General features: G+C 45.4%; 2 protein-coding genes across 6 annotated transcripts in view; one reads left to right on the top strand and one right to left on the bottom strand.

Moving 5' to 3' along the window:
* The window catches only part of MYO19 (myosin XIX), a 43,250-nt gene extending 24,016 nt beyond the window's left edge, over positions 1-19,234 (bottom strand). The window contains 6 exon segments of the mRNA XM_015438397.4: positions 8,122-8,235; positions 10,461-10,609; positions 10,975-11,113; positions 16,380-16,534; positions 17,788-17,933; positions 18,591-19,234. Of these exon segments, the coding sequence (XP_015293883.3) occupies positions 8,122-8,235; positions 10,461-10,609; positions 10,975-11,113; positions 16,380-16,391 (414 nt within the window). The 5' untranslated portion in view covers positions 16,392-16,534; positions 17,788-17,933; positions 18,591-19,234.
* Positions 18,716-22,624, top strand: PIGW (phosphatidylinositol glycan anchor biosynthesis class W). Of its 5 annotated transcripts, none has more exons than XM_005583912.5 (2): positions 18,716-18,874; positions 20,894-22,624. In XM_005583912.5, the coding sequence occupies exon 2, from the start codon at positions 20,902-20,904 to the stop codon at positions 22,414-22,416; it is 1,515 nt and encodes a 504-aa protein (XP_005583969.2). In that variant the 5' UTR covers positions 18,716-18,874; positions 20,894-20,901; the 3' UTR covers positions 22,417-22,624. The 5 variants fall into 5 exon arrangements, with proteins under 5 accessions (XP_005583969.2, XP_065387327.1, XP_015293885.2 ...); XM_065531255.2 differs by having other exon boundaries at positions 18,716-18,908; XM_015438399.4 differs by lacking the exon at positions 18,716-18,874 and adding an exon at positions 19,277-19,402.
* Positions 22,625-24,548: the final 1,924 nt, after the last annotated feature.

Below are 24,548 nucleotides of genomic sequence, written 5' to 3'. Positions count from 1 at the left end.
GGAGATGGGATCTTTGGGAGGTAATTAAGGTTAAATAAGGTAATGAGGCCAGGTGCAATGGCTCACGCCTGTAATCCCAGCACTTTGGGAGGCTGAAGCAGGTGGATTGCCTGAGGTCAGGAGTTCAAAACCAGCTTTGACAAACATGGTGAAACCCTGTCTCTACTAATAATACAAAAATTAGCTGGGTGTAATGGTATCACCTGTAATTCCAGCTACTAGGGAGACTGACGCAGGAGAATCGCTTGAACCTGGGAGACGGAGGTTGCAGTGAGCTGAGCTCGCGCCATTGCACTCCAGCCTAGGCAACAATAGCGAAATTGTCTCAAAAAAAAAAAAAAAAAGGTAATGAAGATGTTGTGCTTTATTAGTTCAAAATATTTTCTAATATCAACTTGGTAATGAAATTACAGAAAAGGCTGGATGCAGTAGCTCACGCCTGCAATTCCAGCAATTTGGGAGGCCGAGGCGGCAGATCACTTGAGGCCAGGAGTTTGAGACCAGCCTGGCCACCACAATGAAACTATAACGTCTCTACTAAAAATACAGTCTTTCTACTAAAAATACAAAAATTAGCTAGGTGTGGTGGCAGGCACCTGTAATCCCAGATACTCAGAAGACTGAGGCAGGAGAATCACTTGAACCCAGGAGGCGGAGGTTGCAGTGAGCTGAGATCACACCACCGCACTCTAGCCTGGGCCAGAGTGAGATTCCATCTCAGGAAGAAAAAAAAAAAAAAAAAAAAAAAAAAAATATATATATATATATATATATCTGTTTCTGTCTCTTTAGAAGATAATCACTATAAGGCAAAAATGGTAACAATGTTTATATGATAGCATGGCATCATTAAAATGCTGAATTTAATCAAAAGCAATAAATAAAAAGGAACTAAGATCACATGGAACAATTTAAAAAATAACAAGATGGGCCGGGCGCGGTGGCTCACGCCTGTAATCCCAGCACTTTGGGAGACCGAGGCAGGCGGATCACGACGTCAGGAGATAGAGACCATCCTGGCTAACACGGTGAAACCCCGTCTCTACTAAAAATACAAAAATTAGCCGGGCGTGGTGGCGGGCTAGCAGTCCCAGCTACTCGGGAGGCTGAGGCAGGAGAATGGCATGAACCTGGGAGGCGGAGCTTGCGGTGAGCCGAGATCACGCCACTGCACTCCGGCCTGGGGGACAGAGCGAGACTCTTGTCTCAAAAAAATAAAAAATTGAAAAAATTTAAAAATAAAAAATAAAAAATAACAAGATGGTAGATTTAAACCCAGGCATAGTGAGATATATATATAGATATATATATAGATATACACACACACACTTTTTTTTTCTTTATAGTATCATTGTGATTTTATCTTTGACCCATAGGATATTTAGAAGTGTGTTGTTTAATTTCCCAATGTTTTAGGACTTTCTAGGTGTCTTTGTTATTTATTTCTAGTTCAATTCTATTCAGGTCAAGGAACATAGCTTATGTCGTTTTAATCTTTTTTTTTTTTTTTTTTTTTTTGACGGAGTCTCGCTTGCCCTGTGTGAGTAAACTGGGACTATAGGCACAAGCCACCATGCTTGGCTAATTTTTGTATTTTTTTGTAGAGATGGGTTTTCCCCACATTTACCAGGCTGGTCTAAAACTTAAGCAATCCATCAGCCTTGGCCTCCCAAAGTGCTGAGATTACAGGCGTGAACCATTGTGCCTGGCCTCAAAATGTAGTTTTGATTTTATGTATTTTTCCTTTCAATGATAGCAGATTTTACTTCATGTATTTTCAAACTGTAATTAGGTACACACCTGTTTAGAACTGTTTTCTTGATGAATTTATCATTATGAAATGTCTCATTTTATCCTTAGTAATACTGCTTGTTCTAAAATCTTTGTTCCATATTAATATAACCACTTCAGCTTTCCTTTATGTGTGTTAGGATGTTATATTTCTTTCCATCCATTTAGTTTGAACTTATCCACAAGTAGACCACTTATATTTATCATAATTGTCACTATGCCTGGGTTTATTTTGTTATTTTTTTATTTTTTTTTGAGACGGAGTCTCGCTCTGTCCCCCTGGCTGGAGGGCTGGCATGATCTCGGCTCACTGCAAGCTCCGCCTGCCGGGTTCCTGCCATTCTCCTGCCTCAGCCTCCCAAGTAGCTGGGACTACAGGCGCCCGCAACCGCGCCCGGCTAATTTTTTGTATTTTTAGTAGAGACGGGGTTTCACCGTGGTCTCGATCTCCTGACCTTGTGATCCGCCCACCTCAGCCTCCCAAAGTGCTGGGATTACAGGCGTGAGCCACCGCGCCCGGCCTATGCCTGGGTTTAAATCTACCATCTTGTTCTTTAAATTGTTCCATGTGATCTTAGTTCCCTTTTTTCTTTTATTGCCTCCGATTAAATTCAGCATTTTAATGATTCCATTTTATCATATAAGCATTGTTACCATTTTTGCCTTAGAGTGATTATCTTCTAAAAAGACAAAAAAATAAAAGATTTTACATCTGTGATGCTAAAACGTACCCCTTTGTGTAGATGCAAATATTTATCTGGTTTTCATATTATTTTGGACTAAAGAATTTCCTTTATCATTTCTTGCAGTGCAGGTCTGCACACAATGAATTCCTTCAACTTCTATTTGTCTGAAAAAGTCTTTATTTCACTTTCATTGTTGAAAAATACTTTTGCAAGAGAATTCTAGATTGACAGATTTTTCTTTTTCTTTTAGCACTCTAAAGGTGTCACTATTATCTGCGGGCTTTGCAGTTTTTGTCAAGGTTCCTATTGTCATTCTTATCTTTGTTCCTTTTTATGTAATATTTATTTTCCTGGCTTCCTTTAAGATTTTTTTTTTTCCTTTTTTTTGTGACAGAGTTTCACTCTGTCACCCAAGCTGGAGTACAGTGGCACGATCTTGGCTCACTACAACTTCCTCCTCCTGGGTTCAAGCAATTCTCCTGCTTCAGCTCCCAAGTAGCTGGGATTACAAGCACCTACCACCATGCCCGGCTAATTTTTTGTATTTTTAATAGAGACGGGATTTCGCCATGTTGCCCAGACTGGTCTCAAACTCCTGACCTCAAATGATCCACCTGCCTCAGCCTCCCAAAGTACTCGGATTACAGGCATGAGCCACTGCACCCGGTCCTTAAGATTTTTTTCTTATATTTAGTTTTCAGCACTTTGACCATAATGTGCCTAAATGTGTTTTCTTTGTATTCATTCTACTTGGTATTTTTTGAGCTTCTTGGATCTGTGCTTGCATTTTTGGTTAGTTTTGTAAAAATATTACTTTTGACCTATGTCCTCTCTCTACTCCTAGGACACCAATTACAAGTACAGTTGACCCTTGAACAACACAACACGTGTCTGAACTGCATGGGTCCATTTATACATGGCCTTTTTTCAATAAATCTCTCCTGCCTCCCCTTCTATTATACTTCCACTACCTCTGCCACCTCTGAGACAGCAAGACCAAGCAAGACTGTCCTCTTCCTCCTCAGCCTACTCAAAGTGAAGATGACGGTGATGAAGACCTTTATGGGGATCCACTTTCATTTACGTGGTAAATGTATTTCTTCCTTATGACTTTCTTAATTTCACTTCTCTAGCTTATTTTATTGTAAGAATGCAGTATATAAGACATATAACATACAAAATACGTACTGACTGTTATGTTATTTGTAAGGTTTCCAGTCAACAGTAGTTAATCAGCAGTTAAACTATATGCAGATTTTTCAACTGCGTGGTGAGTTGGTGCCCCTAACCTCTGCATTGTTCAAGGGTCAATTATATGGCAGACCATTTGATATTGTACTACAGTTCTTGGATGCAATTTTCTCTTTGTTTTTCAATTTGGATAATTTCTATTCACCAACTGTCAAGTTCACTAATGCATTCTTTTGCATGTCTAGTTTGTTGATAAGCCTAAAGAATTATTTATCATGTTTTAAATTTTTACCATCTCCATTTGATTCTTTATAGTTTCCACCTCTCTGCTGCAGAGATTGGAGGAAAATTTTCTGGACATACCAATAAGCTCATGGGAAAAGTTACGGCTGTTCAGGGTCCCACAAGTTTAAAAAGCTACCTACAGTGAGGCCCCACTGGTTGAAGTCTTGTCCATAAACAAAGATTCTAATCAGTTGCTTAATGCCTTATTTTCAAATATGAACAGATACTCAACAATCATTAACTATTTCATAAGCCTCTTTTACGTGAAATGACAAATATCATAAACATTAGAAAAAAAACTAGAACTCAGAATTAAAATTTTTAACAAATATTCAAAGTTACAAAGAATTGGAAGGTAAAGAAGCAAATATCTCCCACAAAATTAAAATAATAAAGAGAAAGGAGGATAGGTGAGAAAAATATGAATATGAGACAACTAACGAAATTTCCTAATAGAAGTTCCAGAAGGAGAAAACAGGGGAGGAAATTATTAGATATAATACAAAAATACTGAGTTTCCAAGTTAAAAAGACCCACACAAAGTACCCAGCTTAATAAGTGAAGAAAGGCCATATCACAACACAGCACTGTGAATTTTAATACCTAAAAGCTTTTGGGGAAAAAAAAAAAATCACCATTACGGACTGGGACTCTCAACAGCAATATATGAAAATAAAACCTCAGCCAGGCACAGTGGCTCACGCCTGTAATCCCAGCACTTTGGGAGGCCGGGGTGGGTGCATCACAAGGTCAAGAGATTGCGATCATCCTGGCCAACATGGTGAAACCCCATCTCTACTAAAAATACAAAAATTAGCTGGGCGTGGTGGTGCATGCCTGCAGTCCTGGGTACTCGGGAGGCTGAGGCAGGAGAATTGCTTGAACCCGGGAGGCGGAGGTTGCAGTGAGCCGAGACTGTGCCACTGCACTCCAGCATGACAACAGAGCAAGATACTATCTCAAAAAAAAAAAAAAAAAAGAAAGAAAAAAAGAAAAAAAAGAAAGAAAAAAAGAAAAGAAAATCTCTATATTCAGAAAGAAAATTATTTCTAACCTGGAATTATAAAACCCAGTCAAAATATCAATGAGATTTGAGGCAGAATAGACATTTTCAGATGTGCAACAATTTGTCCTCCACATACCTTGTTCAGGAAACTACTAAAGAATATGGTTTGGCCGGGCACAATGGCTCACGCCTGTAATCCCAGCACTTTGGGAGGCCGAGGCGGGTGAATCACGAGGTCAGGAGTTCAAGATCAGTCTGGCCAAGATGGTGAAACCCCGTCTCTACTAAAAATACAAAAATTAGCCAGGTGGGGTGGCAGGCGCCTATAATCCCAGCTACTTGGGAGGAGGCTGAGGCAGAGAACTGCTTGAAACCAGGAGGCGGAGGCTGCACTGAGCCGAGATCACACCACTGCACTCCAGCCTAGGCGACGGTGAGAGATTCGGTCTCAAAAAAAAAAAAAAAAAAAAAAAAAAAAGAATATGGTTCATAAAAACAAAACAAGGCAGTAAATGAAGAAAAAGAAAGCCATGGTGACTAGGTGTGGTGGCTCATGCCCGTAAACCCAGCACTTTGGGAGGCCAAAGCGGGAAGATCACTTGAGGCCAGGAGTTCAAGACCAGCCTGGCCAACATGGCGAAACTCTGTCTCTACTAAAAATATAAAAATTAGCAGACTGGGCGTGGTGGCTCACGCCTGTAATCCTAGCACTTTGGGAGGCCAAGGCAAGCGGATCACGAGGTCAGGAGATCGAGACCATCCTGGCTACAACAGTGAAACCCTGTTTCTACTAAAAATACAAAAAATTTGCCAGGTGTGATGGCGGGCGCCTGTAGTCCCAGCTACTCAGGAGGCTGAGGCAGGAGAATGGCGTGAACCTGGAAGGCGGAGCTTATAGTGAGCCAAGATCACACCACTGCACTCCAGCCTGGGTGACAGAGCAAGACTCTGTCTCAAAAAAAAAAAAAAAAAAAAATTGCTGGCTGTGGTGCTATGCATCTATAATCCTAGCTACTCGGGACACTGAGGCATGAGAATCATTGGAACTGGGAAGGCAAAGGTTGCAGTGGGCTGAGATTGTGCCGCTGCACTCCAGCCTGGGTGACAGAGACCCTGTCTCAAAAAAAACAAAAAACAAAAACAAAATAAAGAGAAAGCCATGAGCTCCTGCCATGGGAGATTTATCCTAGGACAGATGGGAATCTGGGGATGTGCAGAGGCAAAGACGCTTCCATGCAACCGCTGTGTGGCAGCAGCCCTCAGTAGCCACCAATCCAGACGGAAGAAAAGATGTAGTCTGAGAACTCTAGGAAGGGCATCTCCAATGAAAGAACCTGATTTGCTTGCCAGTTTGACAGGTGTTTTCCAGATTTGGTGACAAGTCTGGTAATGAGTTAATAATGGTATATAAAAACTAAACAAGTGAAAAAAATGGGGCAATTATTTATTATTTATTTCACTTGCCCCACTTTTTCACTGGTTTAGTTTTTGTACACCACTGTTAAACTAAAGAGAGAAAACAGAGGGAAAACAAAAATTATACAAAATATATAGTATATCATATGGCTCTGCTGTGAATATACACCACCATAACCATGTAAATACTGCTTATTAACTTAATTAAAAATTATGAAATAATTATATACAGAATACGTATTTTGAGGGCAGGGAAATAAGGGCTAAATCCTCATCAAAGTAGGAAGTGAACAGATAAGGTCTAAAACCAAAAAGTCAGTAACAATATAAGCAATAGTTTAAAAATATGGATGGAAACACCCAAATAAACTGATAAAAGATGTGCAAGTAACTGCATCTGGAGAGACGGAACAAGGTTGAGATAAAAGGAGCAGGTTTGCTGTTTTTCTTTATAAGCCTTGCAGTATTGCTTGATTTTTTGAACTATGTAACTACATTACTATTTATTAAAAATAAATTTTTGAAAATAAACCAGGGCCAGCCCAGGGCTACAGTGGCTGCTCAATAAAGGGTTACCAAGCTCTCTGGTTGGATGAGTCTTGGGCCAGGTTCAGCTTCAGTTCCCCAGAGCAATTCTGGGGGGAGAAGGCTCTGTTGAGAAGGCATCAGCCACTTCACTAGCAACCTTGATATAGCTCCTAGAGATCCCCTCCTAACCCAAGTCCAAGACCTCATCCCTGCAACTTACTGTCTTTGTTTCCTTGTCTGTCTCTCTCAGGGGACTAAGTGCCCCTTGAAAACTACATGTTGCATTTTTCATCTCTGTTCCTCCCCCGTCACCCCTCAGTGCCCAGCCAGAAGCCTAGAACCTCGCAAATTCTGTGTTCAGCAATTCTCATATGTGAGTGAAGACAGGAGTTTATGGTCCAAAGAGTTCCTCATGAAGGTAAAAGTGTTGTGGAAAGGGCGAGGCAGCTGGGTGAGGCTTGTCAAGAAGGTGGCAAGGCCTTGGCCAATAGTCTCCTTTGACCAGCTGTGTAACTCCTCATTCATCTGTGTGCAACATCCTGTCTCACCTGTTGTGATTCTGCTACCCAGGAGGCCATGTGGCCATACCAGGAGCTTCTGTCCCCCCCAACACCTGGCCCAATGCACTGCCCTTGCCACCATGGGCAACCCAGAGGGTTCAGGTGGTCTACTCCAATAAACCCTTTCCCACAAGAACCCCAGCTACTTTGGAGGAGCACTGCCACATGCCAAGCATGCCACCAGGTGCCATTTGTACAGTGACTCATTTAACTCTCACAGAAGTCCTATGAGTCAGGTGTTGGTCCTCCCTTCCCTTCCATTTTACAAGTGGAAGAACTGAGAGTTTTGCAGAAGCTAAGTACTTTTCTGATGTGCTCTTAACCACTATGTTGGAATCCCCAGCAGCTGACTTTTGTTTCCAGTGGTGTCAGAGCTGGGAGAGACTTTCGATGAGAAAGTAAGGCTTAGAAAGGAAGCTTCATTCCTATTTCACCCAGGGCGATGGCAGAGCTAGCAGTAGAGCCTGGATCGGAATCCTGTCTCTTGACTTCCGGCCCAGTGCTAGTCCACCATTGTGCACCAACCCCAGCTTCAGCCAGCCTATCTGGAAATGATTAGGCAGCAAACAACTCCACAAGGGAGGACAAGAAATGACCCCTGCCTCCCTGCCCACCCAGCCCATCATGAGTTGACAGGACAGGAAAGACGTCTTCCTACCTTTCCAGCGCCACTCTCTCCACTGACAACAATGGACTGGTTGACTGGTTCAATCAGGCTCTTGACATTCCTGTAGGTCTGTTCACCCACAGTGAACACATGGGGCTTCAGTTTCTGGAACATCAAGGAGTGAAAGGTCATGTGAGGGAATGCCTGTTTTTCAATCACTGAGCCAGTGATGACTGAGATGGGGAGGCTGCCAATAGCAGTGGTTGGATGCTTCCTTCAGAAAAATTTTCTGGATGTCACAGTGTTAGGCCCAACTTTAGGACCCCTATGTTGGCTTTACCTACTCATCTTCTCTCAGCCTAGAAGCAGTGCTAGCCTTGACCAGTTTACGACATTAACACTTTATACTCCCATTTTATCTTGCTTTAATTGTCTTATCCTTCTTCCTGTTACTACATATTATTATAATTTGCAATTTGCAAAGTTCTTACAAACTACTGCCTAAGAAGTCTGTCCACTAATTGGAAATATAACCCTATTTTATAGACGAGGAATGTGAGGTTCACAGGAGTTAAATAACCTTTCAAGGCCATTCAGCAAGTAAACATATCCATGTGATTTAAATTCCAAAGCCACTGTTCTTCTTTTCGTCAACAACTATTAGCTGTCTTCAATGTACTAGGCATCAATCAAGCTGGATGCTGAGGAAACAGAGGGGACTACAACTTGGCTTTTACCTTTGAGGAGGCAGGGCAGACAACAGACAGGGCTCACAGGACAGACTTCGGATTCCAACTGGATACTTCATCATGAATGAACATCTGGAGGGCCAGGCCATCTACACAATGCCTGGCTAGCCCAGCCAGCAGTGATCACTTACCCACAGCTTGCTGAGGGAGAAGGCAACTGTTCCATATGGTGTCAGAGCCATTCCTCTCTACACCTGCCCTTGCCCTAGCCACCTATCACCTGGAGGGATACAAAGCCTCCAACTGTTGTATCTGCCTCCTGTCTCACCTTCTTGAACCCAACTCCCAGAGTAATTATTCGTCTAGTGGGTTCTGTTCCCAGACCCACCTCTATGTGGATGAAGATGCTCTGCAGATTCTCTCTGCCTGCTATAGTGCTTCAGACTCTTCACAAATAGCCCTGGCTTTCTCATCTTCCTGCTCTCATCTACTCCCTCTTGCCCCCAAGACCTCCCTCCTGCCAGCAAGTTTTCTCTCACCTCTCCCTGAATGCATCATGCACTTTTACACCAACAAGCTCATTATCTGTCTGTACCTCCACCAGCCCACCCCAAATAATTTATCCTTTTCTCAGTAGAGGAATAAATTACTTTCCTCAGTAGACATAAACATATGCTGAATTTTCCAGGGCAATCCCTATCGTGTATAATTTCATTCTTTTCTAAAAAAGGTAGTTTTGGGGGACTTGGTGGCTCATGCCTATAATCTCAGCACTTTGGGAGGCTACGGCAGGTGGATCACTTGAGGTCAGGAGTTTGAGACCAGCCTGGGCAACATGGTGAAATCCCATCTCTACTAAAAATACAAAAATTAGCTGGGCATGGTGGTGGGTGCCTGCAGTCCCAGCTACTTGGGAGGCTGAGGCACGAGAATCGCTTGAACCCTGGAGGCGGAGGTTGTGGTGAGTCGAGATCACACTACTGCACTCCAGCCTGGGTGATAGGGAGAGACTCAGTCTCAAAATAAACAGGGCCGGGTGTGGTGGCTCACACCCGTAATTCCAGCACTTCAGGAGGCCGAGGTGGGCGGATCACCTGAGGTCAGGAGTTGGAGACCGGCCTGACCAATATGGAGAAACCCCATCTCTACTAAAAATACAAAATTAGCCAGGCGTGGTGGCATATGCCTGTAATCCCAGCTACTCAGGAGACTGAAACAGGAGAATTGCTTGAACTCAGGAGGCAGAGGTTGCGGTGAGCCCAGATCACGCCATTGCACTCCAGCCTGGGCAACAAGAGTGAAACTCCATCTCAAAATAAATAAATAAAATAAATAAATAAATAAATAATAATAATAATAAAAGGTAGTTGGTTAAACACACAAATATATAATACCTTCATCAATCCTTTCCTATTAATAAAACCACAAAGAGAAAAAAATCCTTTCTCTTAAATCTCTATTTTAGAGACATAAGACACTCAGTTAAACAAATATTTATTTATTCTCCACTTTGCACCGTCTGTCCTGTAGTCAGTTCTTTACAGTTCAAAATTCTGCCAGCTCCTATTGGGCAGGCCGTGGCACTAGCAGACTCTGAAGGACCACATGGCTGGTGAAAAGATGAATAAGGACAAGGAAACCGCAAAGAGGTTTGGGGGAGGTAGAGGAGCCCTGAGGCCACAGGAAGCGGCAGAGCCTTACCTGGGGCTGAGGCGCAGCATGGTACTCTCTCATTAGCTCGGGCGAGTAGAGCTGAGGAATGGGCTTGAAGGGGTTCAGAGCTACCAGGGTGCAGCCAGCATTGGTATAGAATCTGTCTGCCATGTACCGGGCCTGAAGGCACCTGAGGACTGAGGCAGAGATGCCTTTAGCAAACTCTGGCTCAAATATAGACAAACCACACACACAGACACACACCTGCTTAACTAACAGCCCTCTTTCTGCAATTAGCCAAGAATCATTAAATCCCAGCAGCTCCCTGAAGAATAGATACAAGATCTAATTAAGATGAGCTCCAAATCTGAAGCAAAGCATGCCCTGGGGAGCCCAGGTGCAGCTGCCCATGCTCCCTCGGGCAGAGGTCTGGAGCAGCCCACCTGGCTCCAGATCAGGAGTCCTGCCGACCTCCGTCTGACCTGGAGAAACTGCGCTGACTACTCTCATTGCACCTCCAACCTCCTGGAGATGGTACTCTTGAGGAAAGGGAGGCCCATACCTGTCTCTAGCGTCACAGGATTCACCCTGGTGAGGTCATCCAGCTGGTACAGCAGGACCTCCCCATCCAGGAACTCCTGCAGATCTTCTCTGAGGTATTCCCTGGCTTGGCCATCAGACCTCGGATTGTGGCCATTGACCTGGAAGAGATAACATGAAGGTGAGGCCAGGCGAGGTGGCTCATGCCTATAATCCCAGCACTTTGGGAGGCCAAGGTGGGCGGGTCACGAGGTCAGGAGATCGAGACCATCCTGGCTAACATGGTGAAACCCCGTCTCTACTAAAAACAATACAAAAAATTAGCCGGCCGTGGTGGCGGGCACCTGTAGTCCCAGCTACTCAGGAGGCTGATGCAGAATGGTGTGAACCCAGGAGACGGAGCTTGCAATGAGCTGAGATTGTGCTATTGCACTCCAGCCTGGGTGATAGAGCAAGACTCCATCTCAAAAAAAAAGAACAAACCATGAAAGCCATGAGAGCTGGTACTCAGAACAGCTGGCAGCTACAGAAGGGTGGGAACCTGTATAGTAGAAGGAGACTCTGGTATCATAGTCTGGTTGGGTTCAAATTTCAGTTCTGCCTCTTACTAGCCCTGTGAGCCTGGGTCTAAGTTACTCTCTTTGAGTCATAGCTTCTTTATTTGTAAATAAAGGAAAATAAACTCAACTGACAGGGTTATTGGGAAGAAAAGAAGAGATATACAAAGCATTTAGTCAGTGCCTGACATACAACATGTACTCAACAAATGCTATCTCTTCTGCCAAGAGCTCCGGCCAAATCCACTTCCAGGCTAATAGCCTTACTGGGCCTGGCTGGGGTGGGGCCCAAAAGGCTGCTATAGGAATGTTGCAAAGGAAAAGAACCATGGGTTAGGCCTTTTTGGGAAGAGACAGTACAGCTTTTGATGTAAAACAGCTGTACCTTCCCAGAGAGGTAGCCCCATGTCTTCATCACCTGCCTTTCATGGCTTAAATTTAGGCTGGCTAATGAATTGATTCCCTTGGCCTGGGTCTGCTGGAGAGAAAGCCTGGCTCAGAAGGCTGTCTGAGGTCAAGAACAGGCACCAAGGGAACAGGTCCCTTCTCCCTTGCCTATCTTTTTTTTTTTTTCTTTCTTTCTTTTTTCAGAGACAGAGTCTCGCTCTGCTACCCAGGCTGGAGTGCAATGGCGTGATAATAGCTAACTGCACCTCCAACTCCTGAGCTCAAGTGATCCTTCTGCCTCACCTTCCTGAGTAGCTGGGACTAGAGGCATGAGTCACCCTATCTTCCTCTGCCCATCCTTGATGCCAACCCTTTCCACATGTATCATCCCTCCACTTCCTCCCGTGGTCCCATTTCTCCTACTGTCTCCTTTGGGGATGCAAGAAAGATAGAGTGGGGGTTGAAGACAGGTATCTTGCTGAAATGTGCTTTTGAAGGAAGAGGTCCGTGATACAGCAGGTGGATTTCCAATGAGAATGGTGAGCCTAAAATTTCAAACCTCTCAGGGAAACAAGCCATGGTGGCAAGTTTCCTCCAAGAGGCCCAGTAATGCATTTCTTCCAAAACCACTGCCTGTTCTCTGAACTTTGGGACCACTACAATATACAAGGTAGGCTCTTGACCTCCAGGGTAACTGCTGAGGTCAGAGCACAGCTAGATCTATGCATATCCCTCTGCTTTAATGAAGGAAAAAAAAAACACCACCACACAAACCACTCACAAACTCAGACACAATTTATGAAGAGTTCTGATCCAACCAGAGAGGCATCTGAGTATAGTGATCAAGTACCCGGACTTGAAAGCTAGTTGTCTGGGTTTGAATCCTGATTCTACCTCTTACAGTTATACACTCTTATGTTAATTTCTTAATCTCTTTGTGCCTCAATTCTCTTTGTCTGGTCCCTGTAATCCCAGCTACTTGGGAGGCTGAGGCAGAAGACCCACTTGGGCCTAAAAGTTCGAGGCTGCAATGAGTTATGATCGTACCACTGCACTCCAGCCTGGGCAACAGAGCAAGAACTTGTCTCTAAAGTGAAAAATAAAAATGGCTGGGAGCGGTGGCTCACGCCTGTAATCCCAGCACTTTGGGAGGCCAAGGCAGGTGGATCACGAGGTCAGGAGATCGAGACTATCCTGGCTAACACGGTGAAACCCCGTCTCTACTAAAAAATAGAAAAAAATTAGCCGGGCTTGGTGACAGGTGCCTGTAGTCCCAGTTACTTGGGAGGCTGAGGCAGGAGAATGGTGTGAACCCGGGAGGCGGAGCTTGCAGTGAGTCGAGATTGTGCCACTGCACTCCAGCCTGGGCAACAGAGTGAGACTCCGTCTCAAAAAATAATAAATAAATAAATAAATAAATAAAAATAGAAAAATTTCCAGCTGGCCACCGTGGCTCAAGCCTGTAATCCCAGCACTTAGGGAGGCCAAGGCGACCCTGTCTCTATAAAAAAATACTTAAAAATTAGCTGGGCGTGGTGGTATGTGCCTGTAACCCCAGCTACTCTAGAGGCAGAGACAGGAGGGTTGCTTCAGCCCAGGAGGTTGAGGCTGCAGTGAGCTATGGTGATGCCACTGCACTGGGAGACAAAGTGAGACCCTGTCTCTAAATAATTTTTTAAAGTTCTTATCTGTAAAATGGGATAATGGTACCTACCTCACAGATACTCATAAGCACATAAACACATGAAGGATTTAGAAAGGCCAACTGGAATCTACCAAAAAGGGTTAGCTGGCCGGGTGTGGTGGCTCACGCCTGTAATCCCAGCACTTTGGGAGGCCGAGGCGGGCGGATCACAAGGTCAGGAGATTGAGACCATCCTGGCTAACATGGTGAAACCCCGTCTCTACTAAAAATACAAAAAATTAGCCGGGCGCGGTGGCGGGCGCCTGTAGTCCAGCTACTCAGGAGGCTGAGGTAGGAGAATGGCGTGAACCTGGGAGGTGGAGCTTTCAGTGAGCCGAGATTGCGCCACTGCACTCCAGCCTGGGCGACAGAGCGAGACTCTGTCTCAAAAAGAAAAAAAAAAAAGGGTTAGCTATTCTTCTTCTAAAAGCGGCTTTTGTATTTTTCTTTTCTTGACACAGAGTCTCACTCTATTGCCCAGGCTGGAGTGCAAGTGGCACAATCTCGGCTCACTGCAACCTCTGCTTCCCAGGTTCAAGTGATTCTCATGCTTCAGCCACTCAAGCAGCTGGCATCACAGGCATGCACCACCATACCTGGCTGAGTAGAAATGGGGTTTCGCCATGTTGGCAAGACTGGTCTCGAACTCCTGGCCTCTGGTGATCTGCCCGCATTGGCCTCCCAAAGTATTGGGATTACAGGCATGAGCCACCGTGCCCGGCCTTATTATTTATTTATTTATTTAAGAGACACGGTCTCACGACTGGATGCGGTGGCTCACTCCTGTAAAAGCACTTTGGGAGGCTGAAGCAGGCAGATCACCTGAGGTCAGGAGTTTGAAACCAGCCTTGTCAACAGAGTGAGATCCCATCTCTAAAATTAAAAAAAATAAAAATAAAAAATTGTTAAAAAAAAATTGGAGGCCAGGTGTGGTGGCTCATGCCTGTAATCCCAGCACTTTGGGAGGCCGAGGTGGGTGGATCACGAGGTCAGGAGATCGAGACCATCCTGGCTAACATGGTGAAACCGTGTCTCTACTGAAAAATACAAAAAATTAGCAGGCAAGGTGGCTGGCGCCTGTAGTCCCAGCTACTCGGGAGGCTGAGGCAGGAGAATGGCATGGCATGAACCTGGGAGGTGGACCTCGCAGTGAGCCGAGATTACGCCACTACACTCCAGCCTGGGGACAGAGCGAGATTCCATTTCAAAAAAAAAAAGGAAAATAGAGAAAAGCAAAAGGAGCATAAAAATCCATAATCATACTACCCAGAAATAACCAATATTTTAGAGAATATCATATGTTTTCTTCCCTAAATACATATTTTAAAAACATTGAAAAGTATTATATTTTTGTGTAACTTGCTTTATTCCATTGTACTGATATACTTTAAGCAGTCTACTGTTTAGACATTGTGTTTTTTTTTCAATTCTTTTACAATTATAAATGGCATTATATTCACTGACGTTCTTATGTCCTTTATGCAGATCATTTTTGAGAAGCAGGATTGCAGGCTTAAGTTTAAGTCTTAAACTATGCATGCATAATTTTAAGGCCCTTCACGTATTATTGCCTAATTAGAAGAGCCACTTTTAGGCTGGGTGTGGTGGCCGGGCATATTTTCCAAACTTCTGATAATCAATGTGACCCTGAATAAGCCACTTAACCTCTTGGAGCCTTATCTCCAAAATGTGGAAATAACAGCACTATATACGTATATATAGTACTGTATCTTTCTCATGGAGAGGTTGTGAGGATTATACAAAATCACACATATAAATGCTTAGCATAATGCCTATTACATAATAAGGACTCAACACAGCGAAGCAGCTAGTATGGTTATGGTGAACATTACTGCTTTTTTAATAAAAGAAAAAAAAAGTTAAAAATAAGCAATAAAAATGCCCAGAGCAGTCAATTGTTTTGCCCACTTCTTACCTTCAAACCTGTTCCAGGAGCCATATGGCTGGAAGGTCAAGTGGCAGTGTCTACCACAGCTCCCTTGAGGCTGGCAAGCCCCACACCTAGCTGCTATCTTGCTGAGTTCAGACACTTACCTACCAAACTCCACTAGACTCTGAGCTCCTTGAGGGCAAGCACCACCCTCAACATCTGCCTCAGCCCAGTGCCTGGCAACACTTGGTAAAATAAAAATTCAGCAAATATGTACGGGCACTCTCTCGGGACCAGGAGCTACACATGAAGGATGATATGGGTATGAGATAGAGCTCCACTATAAAGGGTGATTTGGAATCCTACAGGCCTGGGGCAACAGTAGCCTTTTCAGAGAGGCAGAGACATGGGGATCATGCACCCATGATCCACTCATCAGAATCCTTCTATATTTCCTCATAGATAGTCTCCCGCATTTCTGCACAGGCTGACCTCTTTGCCTGGAGTGCTTACTTTCCTTCTCCACGTGGCTAATTCCTTCTTGTTCTTTAAGGCTCAGCTTCAAGGAACACATCCTCTTGGAAGTCCCAAGCTTCTACTATGCCTCAACAATTCAGGGTGTCAGGGACATCTCTTAGGACTTCCTCTGTAGAATCCCCAAAGTGCTCTAAGGATTCCCTTACCCATCCCACCTTACCTATCCCCAAGAAAGGAGCTAAAAACCACAAGACAGATTCAAATTAGGTATCAGGAAGAGTTTCTTGATGATGAGTAAAAGGCACTGGAGAGACAATTTGAGGAGAGAAAAGAAAGACCTTTAAGGGGGCTTTCCCTTCCTTCCAGGTTAGGGCTAGCAAAAGATGCTGCAGGTGCTTGAGGGCCTGGGTTATCTAAGGTTGAGGTTTTACCTGCTGGAGCATCCTCCTTCGAAGTGGTCAGCCAGGGTTCTGGGTTGCAGGAGGTACAAGGAGTACTATCCACCGAGTCATGGGACCATGGGCTGGGGTATGGTTCCAACAAAGGGCTCAGTTCTGGAGGAATCTCACACGAGTCACTCCAGAGCCTGTGGCATGAGAGAAGACAAGGACCACACACAGGTGAGGGCTTTTCTGGGGTGACTCACTCACTCATTCTTCCCACCTAGTAGGAGCAACCAAAATGAGATGCAAGGCAGGCCCGGGCAAAGAGTGAGCCTGTCCTTTCCCTTGCCAATTAGGAGACAGGGGAAACTTTTATGAGAGCCTCAGAGGCTCCCTGGGCCAGTTTTATTACAGGGTTAGGGTTTGGGTTGGGTTGGGGCTGCAAATCCTCTGGGTCAGCATGCTGTGGAGGAGGAATAAGACACTGGGGAAACAGAGAAGCCTTGTGCCCTATCTTCTACACTAGACAGAAATATCCTAGTTCTGTGTAGCCAGTCGTTGGTGGGGAGGGGAGGCTGGAGTCATCTCTTGCTGCTCCAGGAAAGGTGTGGTGTGGTAGGGAAATCACAGTTCAACCACTCACTGGGTGTGTGATCCTGGGTCAGCCACATCACCTGCCTTCATTTCTTACCTTGAAAATGGGGACAGTTAAATCTGCCTCATAGGAGTGGTTGTGAAGGTCAATGAGGTCATGGTTTGACAACACCACACAAAGTACGAATCTGAGTATTCACTCAGAAGATAAACACCGTTAGCACTACGACTAAGGGTTGATGATCCATTTGGGAGCACTAATCAGGTGAACAGTCCAGTGTCAACCTTGAGAAGGTAAGGATTTCAGGGAGCAGAATCCATCTGGGAGGTGGGGTGTTGTGAGGCTGGGCCTAAGCCAATCTTTGAAGAATGGTTAAGGGACCCTCAGACTTGGAATTTTCTAGGCCTTGGCGCCACCCCTAGTAAGGAGAGATGAGGCTGAGGGTGAGGCGTGCCTGCAATGGATTAACGCTGGTGGAGACTTTCTTGAGGCTCTGAACACATCAAGTCTTTAAAAAACGCAGGGATAGGGACTTCCATAGAAGCTGCAAAAAGGACAATTCAGGTGGAAACAGGCATCAGGACTGTGCTGGACACACTGACCCTGGACACTGACTGTACCCCATCCAAGGGACAGCCATGCAGAGGGCTCCAGAGAACAAAGCTCTTTCAACTGGGAACTCATCTGAAGCAATAGGTCCAGAGGCGCAGCACAACAGGTTTGGGGTTTGAATCCAAAGCCCAAGGCCCCTGGCACAGAACCCAAGAACTGTCTAAGCCTTACTCTGTTTCCTCGTTTATAAAACGGAGTGGTAATATCCAGATCTCACACGGCTAAATGAAGGATCAAAGGGGCTAATACCTGTGAGAGCGCTTTGCAAATGTTATCACGATGCAGCATCAGCTCCCAGCTGGAGTCAAGTGAGATCAGAGCAGTTTTCTGCAGTTCTCCCAGCTCCAGTCGGTTTTGCGGTTACCAGCCAAAAATTTCTGGAAAGGGTGTGACCACTGTGGGCAGAAGGGAGAAGGTAATGAGTAAATGGAACACCGAATCAAGGCAAGTGGCAACCTGATCACCAGTCCCTCCTTCTCAGCCTGTTTCTTTCTAGGCATGGAGGACAGTGGGTGGGCAGACGCTGAGAAAGTCTGGGTAAGGGTCTCGTGAGACCAGCTGGCTCCGCCCCCAGGTTCCCGGGGGAAACCGGGGACTCCCGGTCCGGGCGACGTGCCGCCAAACCCAGGGCTGGGATGCCGTTCCGGAAGCACCTGGCACGGGGAGAGTATGTCCTTCCCAGGAAGGTGGACGTGACCCCAGCCAAGGGCGCAGCTGCCCTGACGCCTCCCGGGACCAGCCGCCCCCTCCCGGGGTCCTGAGCTGGGCGAAGAGTGGAGCAAGTACCCTCTCCCCACCCAGGCCGCCCCCTGCCGGCCAGGTGGCAAGGTGGAGGGTGATCAAGAAAGGTTGTTTCAAACGAGAGCGAAGAGCTGGGCTACCCCCTCGTGAGGCACAAGACGGTCAAAAGGAAAAGGGAAGAAAGAAGGGAAACGGCGCTTTGGAAGGGGAGGTGGAGATGCCTCCTGCCTCAGCGCTGCGGGGCAAACTGGCCTCCCAAGCCCCTTCCGCGTCGCGAAGGGCTTCAGATCTGGGCTCGGGGTGACACTCACCGGTCCCACGGCCCGAGCCGCCGTGCTTAAGGCCCCCGCCCGGCCAGACTGGAAAGGCGGGCGGGCTAGGTCAGGCGGCGGGAAGAACACGGGGAGGGGAGAAAAGAGGAGGAGCAGGAGCAAACAGTGAGGAGAGGAAGCTGGGACCGCCGCACCGCACCCCGTCGGCTGCGGCTCTAGCTAAGTGGCCGGGGGTCGGCCGGCTCCTCCCCAGGGGCGGGGCGCGCACTCGCCGCGTGGGGCTTGGCCGGGACGCCGGGTCCGGCTTGCGGGTTCCATCGACGGTGAGATGTTTTGCGACCCAGGGGTCAAATGAGGGTAAAGCGGCAGCTTCCCACGTTCTGGGGGAGAAGCGCGGAAGCACAGTTTCCTGGGCCTTCGGGCGCCCCCAGGGCTGGGGGTCTTTCAGTAGAGGTCGCCGCGGCAGAGTCTTGTGCGGGTCCCGCGGACCCCATTACCCCGATAGAGCCTCGCCGTGAGGTCTGAGGGGCCGCGTGAGGTGCATGGCGCGCCGTTTCCTCTGCAGGCGCTCCTCTCAGGGCTACAGCCCTAGAAGATCTGGCCTGCACCAGCCCAAAGGACATAAGGACAGGAGTGGGTAGCCCACGGGACACTGGGACCAGCGCCATCATGGGCGGAGACGCGCGGAACCTGCTGGCCCGGAAGTGCAAGCTGCCCCCGTCGGCGGAAGCGCCGCGCGGGAGGCGGAAGCGGCTGGTGTCCGCGTGGTTTGGCGGGTGCCGCGGGAGTCCGGCGGCCCTGCCCACGTAGACCCTCTGCTGGGGGCGCCGGCACCAGTTGAAGCACATGAGGTATACGGGCAGGGCGCGGCCAGGTCGGGCGTCTGTCAGGAAAAAGACTTTTTATGTTTATTTTTTAAGAGACGGAGTCTCCCTCTGTTGCCCAGGTAGGAGTGCAGTGGCGCGATCTCGGCTCACTGCAGCCTTCAACCTCTGAGCTCAAGCGATCTTCCCCCCTCAGCCTGGCGAGTGGCTGGGATTATAGGCGCGCACCACCACGCTCAGCTAATTTTTAATTTTTCTTTTTTTTCACTCCTGGCCTCAAGCGATCCTCTCTCCTCCCAAAGCGCTAGGATTACAGGCATGAGCCACTGCTCTCGGCTAGGACTTTTTATTTTTAACGATCCACTGATTTGACCATTATTTTTAATGGTCAGCTGTGAGGTATTGTCGCAGGTTGCAGACAGGCCATAATGCATGCATGCATTCACTTACTTATTCACTTCATGTTACACTGAGAAGCTCTAGGTTCATGTTTGACCAACAAATGTGTTCTTCCAGTATGCCGTTTTTCAGACAATTATGTGTGGCATTCAGAGGTGTTTTGCAGCCCTTAATAAAAGAGCAGCCAACACTAGTATGTGCTATACATCCATTCTTAATTGCACCCATCGTACCTACTTCCATCCTAACTTGAAAACGTAGCTGTCTGTAAATGAGGGAAGGAGCAGCCTGGGGATCCAGAAATCACTGCAGGGGTCACATTTTGTACCGAGGCAGTAGGTTTAGAGAGGCTCTGAACTGGAACCAAGGCCCCCAACTTCAAAATGTACTTCGCCCCTAGCCTTTGAATTTGCATTAAAGTCATTAGTAAAGTCTATTCAATTTTCATCAAAGAATCTTCATGGTATGTACTGTGCTCCATAATAGAAATTCCCATCTGTCTATGATGCCATTCTCAGAGTTTACATCCCAAATTCGCTTTCTTTTCCTTTTTTTTTTTTTTTTTTTGAGACGGAGTCTCACTCTGTGGCCTAGGCTGGAGTGCAATGGCACAATCTCGGCTCACTCCAACCTCCACCTCCCCGGTTCAAGCGATTCTCCTGCCTCAGCCTCCCAAGTAGCTGGGATTACAGGCGGGTGCCATCATGCCTGGCTAATTTTTGTATTTTTAGTGGAGACGGGGTTTTGCCATGTTGACCAGGCTAGTCTCGAACTCCTGACCTCAGGTGATCCTCCCACCTCGGCCTCCCAAAGTGCTAGGATTGCAGGTGTGAGCCACTGCCCCCGGCCCCAAATTCACTTTCTTTGTGAATCTGTCTTGTACAGGGAATAGCTGAAGCTTTGTAACCAATAATTTCATACTATTAGTATGACATTTCTATCCAAATGCATTAGTGTTAAGCTTCATCCCACAATCCTTGGAAGGGGAATCACAAATCCTAAGTGAACTCATTAGGGCCCAAAGTTCTTCTCTGAAATCTAGTAAAATTAAGCCAGGTATGCTAATTACACAAGAATGTTGCTTTTCACAAATCCATTCCTTTGCTCTTGTTTTCACAGGAAGAAAAATGTCTCAAAAGCAGATGAAGGAAGCTTTTGTTAGTAACCTCAACGGAACCACCGTGCTGGAAATCACCCAGGGATTGTGCTTTCCTGCATTCTGTATCCTGTGCAGAGGGTTCCTGATCATTTTCTCACAGTACTTGTGCTCTTTCTCACATACCTGGAAAACTAGATTCTTCATTGACTTTGTTGTCCTAATAGTTCCCATGGTAGCCACTTTGACCATTTGGGCTTCATTTATCCTCCTTGAGCTTCTTGCTGTAATTATCTTTGGGGCAGGGTTGTTCTATCAAATATACCGAAGGAGGACCTGCTATGCCAGACTGCCTTTCCAAAAAATCCTTGAAAAATTCTTGAACATCAGTCTAGAATCAGAATACATTCCAGCCATCTCCTGTTTCCGTGTAATTACCAGTGCATTCACTGCTATTGCTATTTTGGCTGTGGACTTCCCATTTTTTCCCAGAAGATTTGCCAAAACTGAGCTCTATGGGACAGGAGCAATGGATTTTGGAGTAGGTGGCTTTGTTTTTGGGACTGCAATGGTTTGTCTAGAGGTCAGGAGGAGAAAATGTATGGAAGGGTCCAAATTGCATTACTTTACAAACTCATTGTACTCCGTTTGGCCATTAATCTTCCTAGGAATTGGACGATTAGCCATTATAAAATCAATAGGTTATCAGGAACATTTAACTGAGTATGGAGTTCACTGGAACTTTTTCTTTACCATAATAGTTGTGAAATTGATAACACCACTGCTTTTCATTATTTTTCCCCTAAATAAGTCCTGGATTATTGCCCTCAGTGTTACTGTATTATACCAGCTAGCCCTTGACTTTACCTCACTGAAGAGGTTAATATTGTATGGCACTGATGGTAGTGGCACACGGATTGGTCTATTAAATGCCAACCGCGAAGGAATAATCTCTACCCTGGGGTATGTGGCAATACACATGGCTGGTGTGCAAACAGGGTTATATGTGCATAAGAACCGATCACATATCAAAGACTTGATAAAAGTAGCCTGTTTTCTTTTACTGGCAGCTATTAGCCTCTTCATATCTCTTTATGTAGTTCAAGTAAATGTAGAAGCAGTATCTCGAAGAATGGCAAATTTAGCCTTTTGTATTTGGATAGTTGCTTCTAGCCTGATCCTTCTTAGTAGTTTATTACTGGGTGATATAATTTTGAGTTTTGCCAAATTTCTAATTAAAGGAGCTCTGGTACCATGTTCTTGGAAACTTATCCAGTCACCTGTTACAAGGAAAAAGCATTCAGAATATCTAATCCCTGAAGCTGAAAGAATGGAACCCAGGCTTTGTTTAATCACAGCTCTCAACAGAAAACAGTTAATATTTTTCTTGCTGTCAAATATAACAACTGGCCTGATCAACCTAATGGTAGATACATTACACAGCAGTACCTTGTGGGCCTTATTTGTGGTCAATCTCTATATGTTTTCCAACTGTTTAATTGTATATGTACTATATTTGCAAGATAAGACTATACAGTTTTGGTGATCAGCAGGGGTAGGATATATAAGTACTTGGGCAATATTTAATGAGGAATATTAATTGTAAAGAAATTGTGCTTTTTGGCCGGGTGCGGTGGCTCACACCTGTAATCCCAGCACTTTGGGAGGCCAAGGCAGGCGGATCACCAGGTCAGGAGACCGAGACCATCCTGGCTAACACGGTGAAACCCTGTCTTTACTAAAAAAATACAAAAGATTAGCCAGGTGTGGTGGCAGGCACCTGTAGTGCCAGCTACTCAGGAGGCTGAGGCAGGAGAATGGTGTGAACCCAGGAGGCAGAGCTTGCAGTGAGCTGAGGTCGTGCCACTGCACTCCAGCCTGGGTGACAAAGCGAGACTCCGTCTCAAAACAAACAAACAAACATGCTTTTCACAACAGTGTTAACCATATTTTATTACAAAATAGAGTTTCAGTCCTCTAAACAGTAGGGATGCTTATTTTTATTTTTATTTTTTTGAGACACAGTCTTGCTCTGTTGCCCAGGCTGGATTGTAGTGGTGCCATAGTGGTGCCATCTCAGCTCACTGCAACCTCCACCTCCCTGGTTCAAGCAATTCTCCTGCCTCAGCCTCCTGAGTAGCTGGGACTGTAGGCGTGCACCACCACACCCAGCTAATTTTTGTATTTTTAGTAGAGATGGGGTTTTGCCATGTTGGCCAGGGTGGTCTCAAACTCCTGAACTCAAGTGATACGCCCACCTTGGCCTCCCAAAGTGCTGGGATTACAGGTGTAAGCCACCACACTGGGCCAATGCTTAATATTTTAATGTATCTCAACAATAAAACCAAGAAGAAACAAAGCCTTGTGACTTGTTAGAATGTATTAAATAAGAAGAAACAAAGCCTTGTGACTTGTTAGAATGTATTAAGTAGTATTTTAAAGAAACTTTATAGTTGTGACATTGAAAGACTGTTGGGGGGGGAGATTTTTACTTTCCACCTTAATGTAACCTTATGCTATTCTGTATTTTTATTGTATATTGCTTTTACAATAAATATAAAATGAAATGTTTATGTTGACATTTCAGTGTGAACTGTGGATTGTCAATGCTTCTTTATTGCTCAATTTAAATTTGAATAAAACCTAGTACTAAGAAGCAAGTGTTTAAAATCAAATACTCCAGTGTGCAGATGGGTGGATAAAAAAAGAAAAGTTTTAAAAATAAAATAAATAAGATACTTATATACTATGAAGTCAGACAAATGCTCCAAAGAATAGACGGAAGGCTGGCATGGTGACTCACGCTTGTAATCCTAGCACTTTTGGAGGCTCAGGTGGGAGGATCGCTTGGGCCCAAGAGTTCAAGACCATCCTGGGAAGCATAGTGAGACCCTGTCTACAAAAAAATAGACTGAATTGTATGTTGTATTATAGTTTATACACATAATAATTACGAGGCAATAAAAGTTTTGCTTTGGGATTAATTCATCTTTTAGCCTACCCTATGCTAGGGATTTAAGAAGCACAGCACAAATTTCCTGACACCTCAGAGCTTGCAATCTAGTAGAGGAAACACATTATGTTTCCTCCATATGTACATACATTATGTACAGTATAAACATTACAGTATATGTTTATACTGTAAAATGCTAAGTTATGAAGAAAAAGTATAGGTTGTCAAGGGTGTCAAATCAAGAACTGACCTAGTAAGGAGTCAAGTTTTCCCCCACAGATGTTTTTGAGCTACAGCTGATTAGTGGGATGAGGAGTTACAAAGTCTTAGGTGTCTGGGGGTTGGAGGGCAAACGGCAGAGAACATTTTAGATGGATGACTCCCTCAGCAAAAGTCCTAAGTTGGGAGGGTACCAAGCACGTTATGGAATTGAAAGAAGGCTGAACACAGAAAAAGGAACAGCATGGGCAGAGAGCTGGAGACACAGGCAGGGGCCACATCAGGCATCCTCATCTACCATGCTAAGGGGAAGAAGAACCAATAAGAAAGATGACAGTCATCAAGTACCCAGTGTAATTTAATAAAACTATGGCTAAATTAAGGTTTAATTTAGTTTAAATCTTTAAAAAAAAGAGATGGGGTTGGCGTTGCCCAGGCTGCTCTCAAAATTCCTGGCTTCAAGTGATCCTCCTATGATAGCCTACCAAAGTGCTGGGATTACAGGC

Source organism: Macaca fascicularis, chromosome 16, assembly GCF_037993035.2.
Source record: "Macaca fascicularis isolate 582-1 chromosome 16, T2T-MFA8v1.1".
Taxonomy (NCBI): domain Eukaryota; kingdom Metazoa; phylum Chordata; class Mammalia; order Primates; family Cercopithecidae; genus Macaca; species Macaca fascicularis.
The sequence above is the reverse complement of the archived record's forward strand: the minus strand, read 5'-3'. Positions and strand labels throughout refer to the sequence as shown.